At 46.9% G+C, this 17643-nt stretch overlaps 1 protein-coding gene across 3 annotated transcripts in view; it reads left to right on the top strand.

The window, feature by feature from the left end:
- The window catches only part of NCAPD2 (non-SMC condensin I complex subunit D2), a 48704-nt gene that overhangs the window by 10532 nt on the left and 20529 nt on the right, over window positions 1–17643 (top strand). For all 3 annotated transcript variants that reach the window (XM_019548954.1, XM_019548953.1, XM_019548955.1), the window contains exons 9-17: window positions 1966–2100; window positions 3018–3102; window positions 3368–3548; window positions 3737–3864; window positions 5437–5646; window positions 8972–9146; window positions 12817–12901; window positions 13869–14002; window positions 14398–14530. In XM_019548954.1, the coding sequence (XP_019404499.1) occupies window positions 1966–2100; window positions 3018–3102; window positions 3368–3548; window positions 3737–3864; window positions 5437–5646; window positions 8972–9146; window positions 12817–12901; window positions 13869–14002; window positions 14398–14530 (1266 nt within the window). The remainder of the gene's footprint in view (window positions 1–1965; window positions 2101–3017; window positions 3103–3367; window positions 3549–3736; window positions 3865–5436; window positions 5647–8971; window positions 9147–12816; window positions 12902–13868; window positions 14003–14397; window positions 14531–17643) is intronic.

The raw sequence follows: 17643 nt of genomic DNA, 5'->3' as shown, positions 1-17643 counted from the left end.
GGCCCAGCACTCTTTCCTGCTTATGCAGGGGGTCGGACTCGATGATCTATTGAGGTCCCTTCCGACCCTAGCATCTATGAATCTATGAATATATTTATACCCAAATCCATGGTTCATACAGTCAATTTTATCAGTTTTGTGTTTGTATCTTAACATTAGCTATAACTTCAGACCGAAAACATCCAATTCTGGGAAATGTTTTTACATGACACGCAGGGTACCAAAATAAATTCTGCATTTGGGTACAGAACCGCTATATTTTCTAGTTTGTAAGATGCACCCTTCCACACATACCTTCCAAAAGGATAAAACTGGGGGAAAAATTCCTCTCAAATCTGACTGAATTTTAATTATTTCAGTTATTGTTCATTACATAGCTTTAGTGTATAAGACGCAACTGAACTTTAGACTCCCTTTTTCAGGGAGAATACCCTTCCTCTGCCTTTACTCTCCTTGCACTGAGTCATCCAGAAACAGTTTCACTGGCTCCACACTCCAGCACCAGTGTTGTCAGCTCTGTTATGAAGAGGGTGGCACTGACTTTCCAGTATCCTATGGAGCAAGTATAGGAGACTACCTATGAACTTCTGGAAATCTGGAAGAGGGCCCCTTCCTGTTAATGAGGCCTTCGTGGACTCAGCCAGAATAATCAGCTAAGTGCTGATTACTCTGGTTTCCATCACAAGGATGGTCAGTGTATCTTACCAACTGCATTTTAAGACTGGAATTTTTATACCCACGCAGCTCTAATCCTTCCTGGTTGTGACAGCACTCAGTGAGATGAAGCAGCACAGAAGCACACCAAAGGCCAGAGACCCGAAGGATTGGTGTTATTGCATAGTATATATTCTGACTTTCCAGTTCACTTACCCAATTAAAAAAATAATTTCATTCTGTACAATTTCAAGATGTATGAAAGATTAGCTGCCTTCATAGTTTTGTTACTGTTGGGCTCAGAAAGCCTTTGTGCTCTTGGTAGCAGGGGGATATATGGTTACTAAGATATCTGCTGCATTCAAGACTACCTGTGGAGGTACAGTATCTTTCTTAAGGGGGATGGCAGTGGTAATGAGTAGGGTTGTGATTTTTCTCGGCAAGGTCTGGAACACTGAAGGATCCTCCCTTTCATTATAGACACCTATGAGGCACTGTATATTTTGACAGATTTCAGTGTGACTGTGCTTCAGAGAGCACATGCTAACCTCAAAACAAGCATAAATGTTGGCTGGAGTAAGACCAGAGATGACTTACCTAACCAGCTGCATGTTTGTGGTATTTATGTAGACCTCCTGTACCACCAAGAGAGGGAGTATTTCATTGGGGAAGCAGCCTTTCTCAACAACCTGTCACTGTTCCTTGGATCACAACCAGACCATTTGATAGTACTGTTGAGAGATACAGTCCATCACCTAGAATTTCAGTTCTCCCTTTGGCAGCCATTTGGCCCATTTCAGACATAGGAGCAACATGGATTTGGACAAATGTGAACCAATGTTTTCTGGACAGCATGTCAGGTAGCTACTCTCTCCCCTTCAACTTAGTGCCTACTTCCCATCTGTAAGAGCTGCTTGGAGCATGAAGCATACCTTCAAACATTGCACCACCACTGACACTTTTAGATTAGATGAAGCTACAGCAACTGGGGTTCTTCGGTTTGTTATCCACAAATACATCTTGCACTGCACCTTCTAGCTTCTCTTCCTCTGATTCCCTAACATTCTGGGATGCTGCAGCAGAGAGGAAACTAAACAGTGGGAACTATGCACCCCCTTGTTGGAACAAATCATGAATGCAAGCAAGGTTCATGCATGTCATGAAGATACTAGTGGAGCAAAATGTCTCTGAGCTCAAATGCATGCTCACCCTTATGAACATACCTTTCAAGGAACTCCAGTTACTACAGTAAGTAACTTTTATATGCATGTAGGGCTTCTGGATAACTTCTCTTCCCTTTTCTTGGTGTAGGCCCTGCCATTGACTCGATTCCATACAGTAGTGTGTCTGGCAGTTGGCCGTCTCCAAGACAAGTCAGTGATGGTGGTGAAGAATGCTGTCCAGCTGCTGGCTGCATTTCTTTCTAACAACCCTTTCTCCTGCAAGGTAAACCCTTATAGTTAGGGACCTACTGAAATTGTGATTGCACATTTTTCGTGGAAACTGAAATTGGGTGGTCTCCGTGAGAAAATGGCGGGCTTTGCAAAAAACGGGCTCTGTAATTTTGGCAGGCCGACTGCAAAAAAAAACCCAAAACAAAAAAAACCCACCTTACTGAAAATAAAATGCTAGCTCCCCAGAGGGAGCCAGCAGTTCTCATAGCACTGCAGCCCAGCTGGGGGGAGGGGGGCCTGAGGGCATGAAAGAGAGCCCAAAATAGCTGCCACCACCTCTTACCCGTGCCCCCACTGCTGAGAGGACTGTCTGTTATGTGGCTTCCCCCGCCCACAATTGCTGGCAAGAGGAAGGGCTACATGACAGACAGCCCTCACAAACAGTGAGTTGGAGGGAGGGGGCTCTTGGCCAATCAGTGTCATGGGGTGGGCCCGCAGAAATGGTGGCTGACTGCAATCTCCCTGCAGTATCAACTACCTTGCATTGCATAGATCCCTAAGTATAGCTTGTTGGGCATTCATGCTCCTCCTTTGAGGCACAAGCACCAGGATCTCTGTGCTGTCAAACGTTCATGTGCTTTTTGGCTGTGAATCAGGCTCAGATTTAGAGACCCAGTTTTCCCCAAGATTCAGGTGCTGTAATATGTGTCTTATATTCTCTGATGTGATCAGAGTATATGGCTCTTGGCTCTGCTTACCACCTGCACCAAGCTGATTTGAGTCTGCTGTAGGGGGCTGTCTCTCTGAAATGTGGGGTTTGGGCTTTGGGACTTTGTCCCACTATGTCTTTAAGGTATTTCGTCGGGAGCTGAATGCAAGCTCTGGGTGAACAAGGAGGATTTCAGGGTTTAAGAATATGGAGTATAAAGAGTGCAATATCCCTTATGTTGCTTTTCTTGATATCCCCAGATAAGCTGTTCTGACTTGGCTGAGCCACTCAAGAAGGAAATGCAGAAGCTGCATGAAATGAGGGACAAACACAGGGCTGCATCTGGTAACTTCTTCTTTTCTGCTCTTTTCAGTGGATATCCTGTGTCCTCATAGCTGGCATTCCTTTCAACTTATTCTACCTTGTACTGAAGTCACAGCAGTCTTATACTTAGTGAGGGAAGGAAGGCATGGCTAGATCAGCCAACAGGGATGATATTTGCTACGTAGATATAAGGGGGAAGTACAGGTCTTCTTCCCAGCTGTGCTTCCTTCTCTCAGATTCTAGTCTGAGTCTGTATAACTAGGTTTGCATGTCTTTTTTCTTATAGCATTAGCAATTACACCAGAGGAGGAGTGGGAAGCAATGCAGCCAGAGCTCAAGGCCACGGTGCAACAGCTCCTTCATCCACTACAGGGAGAAGAGGAGAGAGAGGTGGAAGTAGAGGTTGAAGACACTGCACAGGATACAGCAGAGCGCATTACCCAGTTACTGAGGAAGCTAAATTATAAGTAAGTGGGGACATTGCAATTTTGGGAAGAGGTGATACTTTAGAAGCTTCCACTTGTAAGCTAGGTGTGGATCCAGGGGCAAAACTGGAAGAATCTGATGTGGGAGTGTTTTTTCATTTTAGGGGTTTTTTTTACTCTGATTCTTTTAATTTGGTAGATGATGTTTTGTTTTGCACCATCTCTGCCAGGGCTGCTGTGTGCCTTACACAGGAGGCTATGAGCTGTTTCCAGGGAATAGAGCCCTTCATCAGCACTTCCGAGTTGAAGGATGACAAGGAAGCCATAATCTTGGACATCCTGAAGGCACTCTACACAGGTAGCTGCCCTGGGTCAGTCAGTCTTCAATCAAAGTGCTATAGAGAATAAATGATCTGCATTCCTGTCAAAACTTCTCTCTTAATTGTCTGGACCAGACATTTTAGTCTGCTTGGTCACTTCTTCAAGACTGACTTGCGTCTGTTGTCATGATGAATTGGTCTTCTGGTCTCATCATATGTCAGTACCACCCTTTTAGAGTATTAAAGCCTCAATGGCCCCTGAAGCAAGTATATCCACCAGCTTCTTTTGCCCCCATCCGGGCTTTTTCTGTGCCACTGCCTAGAGCTATGATCTTGCAGTATTTTCCTCATTGTGGCTTTGATAGACCTCCCAAATCAAACCAACTTTGAACTAAACCAACGGTGCTCAATCTTTTCGGACCTGTGGTACCAAAAGTGATGTGGGGCTAGTTTGTGGGCTGGATTGGGCCCTGTGCACCAGGGTTGGGCCCTGCGCTACCTCCACCTAGCCCCACACCTGAATAGGGCCCCGCATGGCAACAGTGGGTCCCATGGGCCTGAATCAGGCCTCACACTGCCTCTGCCCATCCCTATGAACTAGGATCAGGCTGTTCGCTATCCTGCGTGCCCAATCTAACATTCAGGATCATGCTATCCAGTCTGCAGACTCCCCAGAGGTTCAGAAATTTGGTAGCAGGGATGTAGCAGATAACATTGCCACCAATCCCATGCCATCAAATTTTCAGACCCATGGGGAACTCCCGCAAGCTAGATGACATGGCTCCTGGGGCTGAATTTGGCCCACAGACTGAGGGTTGAGCACCCCTGAACTAAAAAAAGTCCTGCTTTCCTCATACTTGAACTTCAGTCCTTTCAGTTCCACTCAGTTACTCTATCATTATGTCAGAACAGCAGCTTTCCAGGACTTGTGTGCCATCAGTCTCAGCTTCCCTTGGGGGGCCATCAGTAGGGGTTAATCTAAACTCCTGAATGTTCCTTTTACCGATCACTGCACACCCAGAGAGAACCTAGCCAATGGGAATTGGTTCTCTGCCTTGAATTCCTCCAGGAGTCAGATTCACGTCCCTCCAAGTGAAAGTCATGATGTTTTTGGGGCACAGGTTATGTAGGATAAAAGGGGGATGCTGCTTTACTCTGTTACTGCTTATCTGCATCCTCTTACATCAAGGTAACTAGATCATTAATTCCTTAATGAAAGAGGAGTAAACTATGGTAGGTAGCCCACTTTTCATGTGGTAAGAGTATGTATGAGGATATGACTGCAGAGCAGCTGATACACAATTAAGCTGTGTTCCTTTTCACTTTACAGTAATTATTTACATGTCCATATCCTGAGATTTATAACCCTTAACAACACATCACAGTCTTGTTCTTGATACCTGCCAGTTTATATTGATTCATGGAGCTATATTGACAATCCATTTTGGTTGCTTAATGGTGATTTATGGTCAATGGTGTTTTATATTCTTGGAATGGGGACTGCTAGATCTTGACTAAGGTCAGTGGGTTGAAGGGAGATGTGACAAAATGCTGTCCAACTGTTAACATTTCACTTAAGTTGCCAGCTCTTCTCATGGACTCATCTGTAGGTTCCCACCTGAGAAACTGTGTCCCAGAGCCTTTGAATGACAGTGGTAATACTGAAAGTGAAGATCTTGCACTAGAGGAGCAGGTAGCATCAGAAATGGTCAAGCAGGAGATGTTGGTGCAGTATCTGCAAGATGCCTACAACTTCTCTGTTAAAATCATAGAAGCCTTGAACATGGTCAGCAGGATGATGTACAAAAACTCTGTCTCTGGTAGGTGATAAACATGGTTCCTTCACATTAAGACTTCCAGGGTCTGAAACTTGATCAGCAAGGAGATGTGTTAGAGCTCTAATTTTGTGATGGTGGTGTGATAAACAGATATGGGGGCTGGCACTGGAGTTATCTGGACAGGGGGTCTGTGTATTACATTAATCTGGCAGTAGGGGCTTAGAGGAGTTATCTTGGAGAAAGTGAGAGGGGGGGAGATGAGCTTCCTTGGGTATGTAGAGGCACTGGTGCACTTTAAGCAAATGTTAAGGCATCCAGCCTCTTCAGCCTAAGTGCTGAAAATATTTCAAAGCATCAGGCGACTACAGTCAGTTTTGGGGGGCAAGTTCTTTATTCGGTTTTGTTGGTGCTGAAGGAGTGAAAGCCACCTCTGACTTACTGTATTTCCCCCTTCCTGCTGGCTTGCCATTCCCCAAAGTGAGCCAAGTTAGAAAAAAGCTGCCTCTTTGACTATATTGCAAGGTGTGCGGATGGAAGATGAGTGTGACTGGTGGGTATGGTTAACATGTGCTCCACATAATCTCAGTTGCTGCACAGAACCGTGATACAAGTTGGAATCTCCAGTTTATCTAATATGTGGAATAGCTGAGGCAGTTGAAGAATTAGACATTTTTGTTTTATGTTTGCCCACATGCATATTTCTCTCTGAATGGGCATTCAGGCTGTATGTTTGATCCTGGGCTCTGCCTAAGCCAAATCCATACAGTATGTATATGTCCTGCCACTTAAGCTCTGCACAAAGGGCTGAAAGGTCAACGTGCACTTCCTACTTCTCAGTTTTTCTTAATCACCTTAGTCTCGAGACCAGGCTTTCGGCTGTCCTTAGGCTGCAATTTAGTCCTTGTAGCCAACTTCATCCGTTAATGTATTTTTCTTGCTCTTGTTGCCCATTGACAAAGAGAAAAAAAATTGCAAGACCATATGCCTTCTTTTGCATAGGGGAGCTTTGGGTTTTTTCCTCAGATCAGGCCTCAGTGCTCTGTGCCAATATATTGTCATCATTCACACTTCAGATATTTAAGCCTTGTGTAATAGGCACATCAGGCATCCATGCAGCCACAGTTTCCATTCCAGTACCATGTGTAGTTTATGAGTCTTTTTTCCCTTCTTGCATCAGAAAGGAAGCACAGAAGAGCCACACCATGCCTTAGGTTTGTTTACTTGCTAGAAAAATCTTAAGCCTAGCTTCAGACCTGGTGTGCAAATCCAGCTGCATATAGGCATTCAGCGAGCACAAGCTCGTTGCTGAAAAGGTTGGTAGGAGCCTTTGAGTAGTCGACCTTTGAAAGAGATTCCAGGAGGGACCCGCAACTCAGAGTTTGTTATAAAGAGATTCCTTTGCCCCTTGTTGACTCCCAGTATTTACTTAAGAAGTGCCACACTGAGTCAGACCACAGGTCCATCTACCCCAGCATTCTGTGGTTTATAGTGCACACATCTCTGCACTGTGTTTGTTTTATTGATACCTTTTTGAAGTTGTAGTACCAGAACTGGACAAAATATTTTGGTTACTAACTGTTGTCAGATTCAGATGTTATACTTACTTGCATGCTCCACATACTTTTCTCCCTAAAAGTAGTCCTTCAAAATTAGGGTGCGTGTCTTAAGTGAGATGGTAATTTTTGACACTGGAATGGAATCAAGGAAATGTTGCAAAATGGTTCCTGTGTTTCACTCTGTCAGTCGTGGGGATGGAGGACCCTGAAATCACCCTTTAGGGTCAGAGGAACAACTGCTTAAGTCAGCATTCAACCATGACTGTAAAAATGTGTTTTCTTCATTTTGCCTTCCCAAAACAAGGTGCGAGTTTTATCTGGGGGCATGTGCTACATGAGAAAATATGGTAAAATGTGCCTAGTCCTCTTTGATGTTTATCAGTTTGTATCTAAATGTCTTAACTTTTTGGTCACAGTCTGTCACTCTGGAAGCTGATCATTTGTATAGATCCAATATCAGATTGTCACTGATAATAAAGAAAATGACTATATTGGAAATCATCCTGATGTGGCCAGTAATTTGGCCAATAAATCCCCATGTGTGTGCGCAGTCACAGCGCAGCATTCAGGCAGCAAGGAGCACAGCCCAGCAGCTTGGAGAGCTGTGTGCACCTGGAAAGTCAAAGGGGTGGGGGGAGGGGCATGGGGGGCAGATCAACACCCCCTTCAGTGAGGGAGAAAATGGGGCGGGGGTAGGCAGGCTGAGGCGCAGGACAGAGCCGTGACTCATCCAGTGGGCTGGGGAATAGGGAGCAGCTCCTGCTGCTGTGCGCGCTGGGGGAGGGCATGGGGCTGTGGGTGGGGTGGGGTGCAGCTGAGGCCTGGAGTCCTGCTGTGCTCTTCCTGGTTGCAGAGGGGAGGGTCTGGGCCACACAGCACTTGGGGCAGGTGTCGGCAGCAGTGGGCAGGGGACTATGTGGGATCAGGCTGAAGCCACCCCAAATTTTGCTGTAGCCTTCCCATAACCTCTGCTCCCAGCGCTGCCACCACTCGCCCTAGGTGCAGCCCATTCCTCCCCCTTCCTTTCTTCCTTCCCCCCGCCCCTTCCTCTAGCAAGAGCCCAGCACAGCTCCCGGCCCCAGCGTGCAGCTGCAGCCCACCCTGCCCTGCGTAGATCTGGGGGCACACATCCTCCCCACCCACCCTCATGCCCTCCTGGGGTGCATGCAGCAGCAGAAGCTGCTCCCCCTCCCCACGCCCCCTGGATGAGCCACGGCTCCATCCTGCACCCCGCTGTGCCCCAGCTGGGCACCGCCTACCCCAGCCCCAGCCCCACTTCTTTAACCTCACTACAGGGGGCGTTAATCTGCCACCCCCACGCCCTTCCTCCCCACTCCTCTTCCACTACAACAGACTTACCAGCTCCACTCAGCTTTATCGGATTGATATTAGCTGATACACCTCCTTAAAAATCGGCTATCAATATCGGCTCCCAAAATCTCTATCTGTGCACCCCTAATTGTTTGCCATGATACTGATTCTTTTTCAGAATTGCTGCTCCGTACCATTCCATAGATATGACCGGTCTGTATGGCCTGTTTTTGGCTGTTTTTTAAAAATGCAGTTTAACTTCACCCATCTTCCAAGCAGTCCAGATATGTCCATACTACTGACCCTGTCCTTCATTATTTATCATTCATGCCCTTGTTTTTTGTCATTTGCTAACTTTCAGTAATGATTTTAGGTTTGCTATGGTGTGTATGCAGCAGTAGGTGTATAACTAGTTTTACTTGTCAGTGGCAGGGATGGTTGCCATACTGGAAAGGGAGGAGCTGTGCAAAGCTGCACTAACATCTTTCTACTTCCTACAGTTGTGCAAGAGGCTATCGAGTTCTTTGTGACAGTTTCACAGTTTGGAGTCCCTCAGGCAGTGCTTGGAGTTCGCAGGATGCTCCCTCTCATATGGTCAAAGGAGCCAGGCATTAGAGAAGCTGTGCTGAGTGCCTATAGGAGGCTCTACCTGAGCCCCAGCGGGGATTCTGAGAGGTAAGGAATGTCTAAATCCTAGCATGCCTCTTGGGACATGCTTTTGGGATTGGAGCATGCCAGCAGCTAGCACTAAGCTGTATTTCACACTGAACTGAAATGCTAGAACAGTGGGGGCCAGACTTTTTGGTAGGTGTGCTACAGATTAGCTCTGCACCCTCCCTTGGTGCCACTTCAATCCCCTTCCCTTGCCCAATCTCCTGCTCTGCCTTCTGCTCCTTGATCTATGCTCCCTGCTTGATAAGCTCTGCTTTCTGTTCTCTGCCCTATATACCACCATATTGCTTGTCTCTTCCCCAGTCTGCTACATCCCCCATACAGACTACCCATGTCCCTTCTGGCACATGTGCTGTAGATTAGCTACCCCTGTACTAGTAAATGCTGTGCTGCACAGAGGGATGCGAGTCAGTCAGCAAGGATGCTTTTTCTCATGGCTGCTTCCAATTTTTGTACGGTTCCAAGATGTGCTTTGCTGCCAAATATCTAAGCGTTTCCTTGTGACCTGTCACATGGACACTCCCTGCTCCCAGTGCTTGTCCATATGTACATTTTGTTGTGGATGTGTATACAACTCTTGTGCTGAAGCTTGGAGCCGTACCCATACAGTGCACCTGTGTCTTGTTCCTCCTTGTACTCTGTACTATGCACATAAAAATGTTGCTTGTTCCTGTCCCTACCCTTCAGCTTCTTGGCCTGAGGTGAAGCATTTCTGTTGTCCATTCTGATCACAGTTTCAGCTTCTGAGCCTACGTTTTACCTGCTTCTGTTTTTTACAAGGTTTTGTACATTCTAATTAATTTTTCTTGGTCTTGGCCATAAAGAAGAGAAGTGAGGAAAGAAAGTTCTGTTTTTGGCTTTGGCCATGTTGCTTTCCTAGTTTTTTTGTTAACAAACATGAAAAACATGACATTTATAGGGCAGCCTCAGAAAAGCTAGCCTGGATGAAAGATGCTGCAAGGTGGGCTCAAGGGAAAAATCTCCCATTTGGGATTCAGTGATTTAGCACTGAAATGCAGGTCCAGAGAATCCTTTCTGCTGGCACTGCATAAACACCAGGACTGCCATAAGGGGTCTTTGACACTGGCATCTGCCATGCCACAAGTCCATGGGAAATTGTTCTTCCAGCCCCGCATTTTTCTGACATTGGTGCTGTCTGCTTAAAGAGATGGAGCAGCTTACTGGAAACTCTTGACACTAGCCAGTGCCGGATCACGTGGGGACTGCTCACTGATACTAGGGCACTCCACGTTCAAGCCCATCTGGCTATTGTTCATGTAAGCCATCCTCTCCTTTTCCCTGTCATGGAAACCCAGTTGGTTTTCAGGCCATGGCACTGAAGTTTTCCAAGGATCCAATCCTGGTCTTCCCTGTGGAGAGAAGTCTGATCCCTTTGGGACCTGAACTTCTTTGCAGCGCTGATGAATTTATGATATTATGTCAACCTGTATGTTTCAGGTGTCTTCACAGATAGGTGAGATCTTAGTTTGTAGTCCTCTTTAGTCAAAATGCAGATCGAGATGCTAATGGCAGATTCTCCATAGACCTATGTCCTATCCAGAAAAAAGTTTGTGTGTATTCTAAGTTCCTGTCCCGAGTTGTGCTGGAGATGAGCCAGAAGATCTAGATGTTAGTGTTTCTTCTGAAATCTCCAACAGAGTGGAGGTGTTGCTCTTTACAGATCTTTCATATTGTCCCCATTGCTTTTTTTGCCATAGTGGAAGGATGAAAAGATATACAGCAAAAGCTGTGTTATCCTGTGCTTTATCAATCGGAAAGCTCTACTAACCAGCATCTGAGGGATGTGGCAAAAGCGAAACTGGAAGTCCTGCTTCCAGTTTAATTGCCACAAGCCGAGTTCTTCTTCACTTCTTTGGCCCATGGCCTGGGGCAAAGCAGCCTGTGCGGGGTCCCCCCTCCCTGTCCTCTGGCACACTGATGCCAGGGAGTGCACCAGAGAGCGCGCATTTGATTAACCCCCATTCCCCATTCCCCATTCCCAGGGGATGCCGGATAACAGAGCTTTTGCTGTAGCCTGTACCATGCTAAGCAGATCCCTCCGATTTCATAAAAGAATTTAGTGCAACTAAGGCTGGAGCCTCCAGCAGTACTTGGAGCACACTCCACCAGAACCCAAGTAAGCTGTGGATTTCCAAGAATTTCAGCATTCTAGATATCTGCCCAGCTGGCACCTGGCAAGTGCTATGAGTTTACTGAAGCATTCAGGTCAGATATTGTAGTTAGGAAAGCAGGTCTATAGTCATTCTTTGCCCAGGACTGCAAGATCTTGCCTGCAGGTGAATTTGGAAACTGTTTTGATTCTTTATGTACAATGGCTAAACACTTCAAGGAGAAAGAAGTTGCTTATCACAGTAACTGGCAGCTTGAGAGAGACCCTTGTCTCCTCTTCTCGTGGCACATTGTAGACATTTTCCCTCATAGGGTGCTTTGTGGCTGTGGTAGGAAAGAGGGGCTAGAAAGGATATTTCTGTGGACTGTTCTGGACAAATCCTTTGTTGCATGGTTGCCTGTGGTTGCAGAGGCTTGAACTTGATGGCACAGAAGATTCCTTCAGTCTTGTGTTCTTCAGCTGTCTTGTCCCTATACACATTCCATATTATGCCTTCCATTCTCTCTTATGATCCTCTGGCATCTTGGGATTCTGTAGCTGAGAAGAAATGAAAGAATAGAGGGCCCTTTGGTGCAGAGTGTGAGGATGTGCAGATCTACCCTACCCTCTACAGCAGGGATAGGCAATTATTTTGACTGGAGGGCTATTTAATGAGTTTTGGGGACCTGGCAAGAACCATATCAGTCTGTCTCTCTGTCTGGCTCCTCTCATAGCTATCTTGCTCCCGAACCTGGCCAGAGCTGTTGTTTGTCAGGAGCCCTGAAGCTCAGCTTTGGACCCAAATGGAAACTTCCCCTGTGGCAGGTGGGTGGCAGCATCAGCTGTGGGCACAGTGAGCAGGTTCCAGAACCCCAATGCAGAACCTGCTGGCAGTGTCACAGCTGATGGTGCTGCCCATTTGCTACAGTAGAAGTTCCTGCCTGTATCCACAGCTGACACTACTAGTATGTTCCAGATCAGGGCTCCAGGCAGGAGCTTTCATTGTGCTGGGAGAGTGGCAACATCAGCTGTGGTTGCTGCCAGTGGGTTCTGCATCAGGGCTACTGGACATGCCAGTGGCATCCACAGCTGATGCCACCACCTGCCTGCCTGCTGCAGCAGAAGCCCTGCCCGGGTCCACAGCTGATGCTGCTGTGTTGAGGGCTGATGCTGCTCGGTGGAAGTAGTCCGCCTGCCTGGCACCGCATGGCAATCGGAGTCATCAGTCGCACACAGGCCAGATCCAGTGAGTTGGCAGCTGTCTACCTGTGGACCAGATTGAGTCTGTTGGTGGGCCAAATTTGGCCCATGAGCCGTATTTTGCCCATCCCTGCTCTATAGGTTCTACATTATGGTTTACAGGTACTATTAGGACAAAAAAATCTCAACTTTAGTATATGGATTGCTTGGATGCCACTACCTAGTGGAACATATATCTAGACAGGCTCCCTTAAAGCATTCCTGTTACTGTATCGAGAAAATTCTCTATCCCTGTTTGTGGATTCTGGATCTAGGAGAGTATAATCATGCAAACTGTCTTCTGTCTATCTATCTCCAAAACAGAGTTAGGGCCCAGAACCAGGTGCAATCTCTCTCCCTCCTTATGGTGGATGCCTCACTTGGGACCATTCAGTGCTTGGAGGAAATAGTAAGTCCTAATCCCATTCTGTATGTTTTAGAGGTGCACCAATACATTGGTCCCATATTGGATTGGCACCGATATGAGGAAAATTGAGAGTATTGACAGTCGGCTTTTTTTGTTTGATATGGCCAATGAATACCGCATGCATGCGTGTAGTTACAGCACAGCCTGGCAGCATGGAGAGCAGCCGGGTCCGGCTGATGAAGAAAGGGGGAGGGAAGGGGTGTGGGGGGGAGGGGCAGGTTGAGGCCCCTGCAGTGAGGGAGTGAGTGGAGCAGGGGTAGGGGTAGGTGCTGCCCAGGTGGGGCATGGGACAGAGCCTGCAGTGAAGGAGTGAGTGGGGCAGGGAGGGAGGCCTGGGTGGCTGAAGCCACTCCAAAATTTGCTGTAGTCCCTGCCAACCCCCCTCCCAGCACCACTGCTGAGCTCAGTCTGGCCCAGCCCCTGCTGGGATGAGCCAGGCACAGCGCCTTACCCCACCCCATGCACATATCCAGGGGCAGATGCCCCCATGCCTCCCAGGGTGCACACAGTGGCGGGAGGTGCCCCCGACACCCCAGCTGGGCAGCACCTGCCCCAGCACCAGCCCTACTTCCTCCCTCACCGCAGGGGCCTTGATGGGGCCCCCCCACCACGCACGCACGCACGCACACACACACACACACACACACACCTTCCCTCCCCCCTTTTTCCCACAACAGACTTAACAGCTGTTCTTCACGCTGCGGGGCTGCATATCAGAATCAGATTGGTATGAGCCAGCATGGTTTGTTAAAAATTGGCCATCAGTATTGGCCCAAAAAATCTCTATTGGTGCACATCTAGTATGTTTGAGTCTGCCTTGAGCCTTTGTCCTGCTCAAAATGTTACAGTCTTTCCAATAAAATGCCCTCCTAGGCACAGATGGATTGTGGCAGCCATTCCACTTGCTCTAGTATTGTATGCTTAGTTATTGTGTCCTGTTCCTCCCCAGATCTGCGAGTTTGTTCAGAAAGATGAAATAAAGCCATCTGTGATCCAGTTGCTTTGGGAGCAGTTCACACAGAAATTGGAGTGTTCATCACTGGAGCGCCAGGCTGCTATCATGCTGCTGGGCATGATGGCAAGGTAAGCTCAAAGTGTAGCTGTCTCTATAAATAATTGATTATGGCCCCATGGCAGCCATGATGACTGCTCCTCATTCCCCCTTTCTTATCCTAAATGACTGTTCTGGAAGGAGGTGGCCTATGGAAGACTTGGCAGTGTTTTTACTACAATGCAAATAGCTGTTTACTTCAACGCATTCCAATGTTCAGACCCCCATTACAGCATGTGTAATATCCAACTTGCAGAAGTATGGTTTACTGCCTTCTCAGCTGAATCTGAAGTGTCAGCTGAAAACAACTCATGCCCAAGTCTCCATTCTTCCTCAGTGCACAAAGTAAACCTTGGCTGGTTGTATGTTTGCTACAAGCTTTCTAGAGTTACTCTTGGCAACTCCTGTGTGTTTTACCTCACTACAGGGGAAAGCCAGAGATCGTGGGCAGTAACTTGGATGTTTTGGTGACAGTGGGGCTAGATGAGAAGGTTCACAAAGACTATCGCTTTGCCAAAGAAGTGTGCAATGCTATTTCCAAACTGGCTGGTTGCAACAAGGTAACATTCTTCCTTCTTCAGGGAGCTCACAGAACAGGAGCTAGGCATCTTCTGATGAGCCCCCCCATGTTAAAAAATAAACTTCAAACTTAGGGCCTCCCATCTGTGTGACTTTTCTGGTTTCACTGGTGTCAGCTAAAAGATAATTGGCAGGGCAAGGCCTACTTTATTTGGTGATAAATTATACTTTTGTCCTTCATGGGCAAAGACAACTGCATGTAGCTGGGGGAGGGGAGGGAGGAAAAGGAAAAAGCAGTGGGAAAGAAAAAGGGAAGGACAACTGCATGTGGCTGGGTTGTGGGGCAGTTGGAGCCCGACAGCTCCTCTAGGGACACAGAACAGAGGAGAACATGCCCCCGCCCCGATTCTCCCGTGGTGTGCACAGCAGCGGGAGCCTGCCTGCCTGTGCCCCTGAAGGAGTGGTTGGGCTCCAATTGTCCCCCAGCCCGGCCAGGGCCCTATTCACGGTGAATGGGGGCCCAGCTGGGCCGGCTCATGGGACAGTCCCCACAGTGCAGGAGGGAGCAGGCCAGGGGCAGGGGTGAATCATTCACTCCTGCCCCATTCCCTCCTGCACTGTGGGGGGCTCAATCCTGAGCCCCACTCCCTCCCTCACCGTGGGAGAAGGGACAAATCAAGGTCCCTGTGGTGAGGGAGGGAGCAGGGCAGGAGCAGGGGCTGGGATGAGTGGGACCCTGGCCGCGGCCCCTTTCACCCCAACCTGCTCCTGCCTATGCTGCACTCCGTCCCTTACCGCAGGGGCCTTGATCTGCACCCCAACACTTAAAAACAGAAAAAATACGAAGGGGTACATGAACTGAAACTTTGAGGTCAAAGGGAGTATGCTTGTTAAAAATGGTTCTTGAAAATATTCGGTCTCATTTATGACCTGCAGCTATAGCAGGGCTTTTTTCCTGCAGTTCTCTGGTTTCTCATTCACCACTAGAGGCTGAAGGATGTTGTCCTTCCTCCTTCCTATAATATGGTGCTTGACAGCAGTGTTGTTTCCTGGTTGCACTCTGTTTTGACTACTCTTTTGTTGTGTAAATTCCCACCTCCAAAATAACTGAACTGACTGGTGTCTTTTTCTATAAACTAGAGAGAATGGGTTTCCATGGTCAGTGAAGTATAAGTATTAATTTGAGACAGGAAACAATCAGAAGTCAGATAAAAAAGCTATAAAATGGGAGCATGGGATCACCCAAATGGGCTCAGTGGATGATCCTGATGAGATACCTGATGTCTGCTGGATTTGGAGGCACGGTCTTGGGGCCTGTCTTTTGAATTTGTTAGTACAGTCGTTGGATCCTCCACTGAATTAAGCCAATACAGTATATGACCTTTTGTGTTTTATTTGTAAAACTCTGCCTCAAATGTTTGGCATTTTTCCTTGATTTTCATTTCATTTTGAAAAGTGCACAGTTCTCAGTTCAACGGGCTAATGTATTAAATATAACTTTTATATAAATATAAATATAGTTTATTTTTATAAATCATTGTTCAATGATCATCTTATAAATCGTGTCAATCAGTAAATGAATCATTGCTCATTTACTAGTTTAGGACGCATGGTTTGAAGGAACATTTTCATAGCATTAGATTTAACTTTTTTTTTTTTTTTTTTGCATATAATGCACATCTTTTTCCCTCAAACCAGCTGGGACTATTTTGCGTGCACATTATATGCAAAGAAAATGCTTCAGCTAGGTATAGATACATGGCAGCTAGGGCAGAGGGGCAGAGTAGTGGCAGCATTCATTGTGCTGATTCCCCCACCACTCATCAGGGAGCCATAGGACTCAGCAAGAAACCAGAGAGTGGCAAGGGAATCGGTTCTGCTGTCTGGCTCCAGATGGATTTCCTCCAACCTCCCTGCTTCTATGCTGATTCCCTTACTCTCTGGGTGTACACTGGCTCATGTACAGTTCCTTGGCCCCCTGCAGAGCCAGGGCGTGGTGGAGGAACCAATGAAGAGTAAGGAAACAGTGCAGGACCCATTGCATAGGCAGAGTGTGACAAGAGGGACCCAGCACAAAGTGACCAAGGAGTATAGCATGTGGTAGGGGACAGACACTGGGTGGGAGGCACAAGGAGGGTTGGGAAGGGGATGAGTAAGTGGCATGGGGATGCCTGCTCCCTTGCCACTTACCATCCCACTGCTTGCCCCCTGCTGCTGTTTCTACCACAGTGCTGGTAGGGTGTGAATTTACGATGACCCCTGCGCCCCCCCCAAAAAAAAAAAAAAGATTCTATACAATGAAAACTATAACTATCTTACAATTTTCCATGTATATAATCTAATTTTGCAGGGTCTTCTTAAATTTGAAGTAGCCTTGGACTCAGGTAAATGCAGTATATATACCAACTGAGGTAAAATAAACCTACAAGTATTTTTCCCTAAATCTCATTTGTCTCCTGGAAAGAGAAAGCTCCATACTCTGGATGTAAGAAGAGGGTTTTTTAGATGTAGATGTGAAAGAGTTAAACAGATCAGTTTGAAATATGATAGGTCCCCATCTGCCTCCCTTTCAGTTGGCATGATTATTTCATCTATCTATACTAGTGATTGTCAGTCAGGGTACCATGGCATCCTGACATGCCTTGAGATCCTTTCAGTGGTGCCACACAAAGTTAGCACTATTAGGTGTGCAAACTCAATTGACAAGATAAACCCAGAGATTTCAAATAAGAATCTGTAATGTCAAAAATGTTCTAACCTGTTGTGGTCTTTCTGAGTTTTGCAGCAGAAGAATTGCTTTATTATTTTTCTGTAGTAAAAAAAAACAAGTGAAAACAAAGCTGGTATTTTTCAAGGGGTGCCTTGAAGCTAAAAAGGTTGAGAATCACTGGTCTATACCCAGGGTATTTTAAGACTTAAATTATGGAGAGACCATGCTTTTCTACGTGAATCTTGACTTGTGTTCATGTGTCCTGTGAGATCATTAAGTAAATTCTTTAACCTTTTTCTACCGGTGCTCAGATGACCGGAGCAGGGACTGGATCAGCCCCCGCACTGGTCCCCCCTCAGGCCCCAGGGGAAGCACACCTAGGCCAAGGGTCAGTGAGGATCTAGTCAGGGAACTTCTGGAGGGACTGGACATATTTAAATCAGC

The sequence above is a fragment of the Crocodylus porosus genome, unplaced genomic scaffold (assembly GCF_001723895.1).
Source record: "Crocodylus porosus isolate Cpor-Errol unplaced genomic scaffold, CroPor_comp1, whole genome shotgun sequence".
Taxonomy (NCBI): domain Eukaryota; kingdom Metazoa; phylum Chordata; order Crocodylia; family Crocodylidae; genus Crocodylus; species Crocodylus porosus.
The sequence above is the reverse complement of the archived record's forward strand: the minus strand, read 5'-3'. Positions and strand labels throughout refer to the sequence as shown.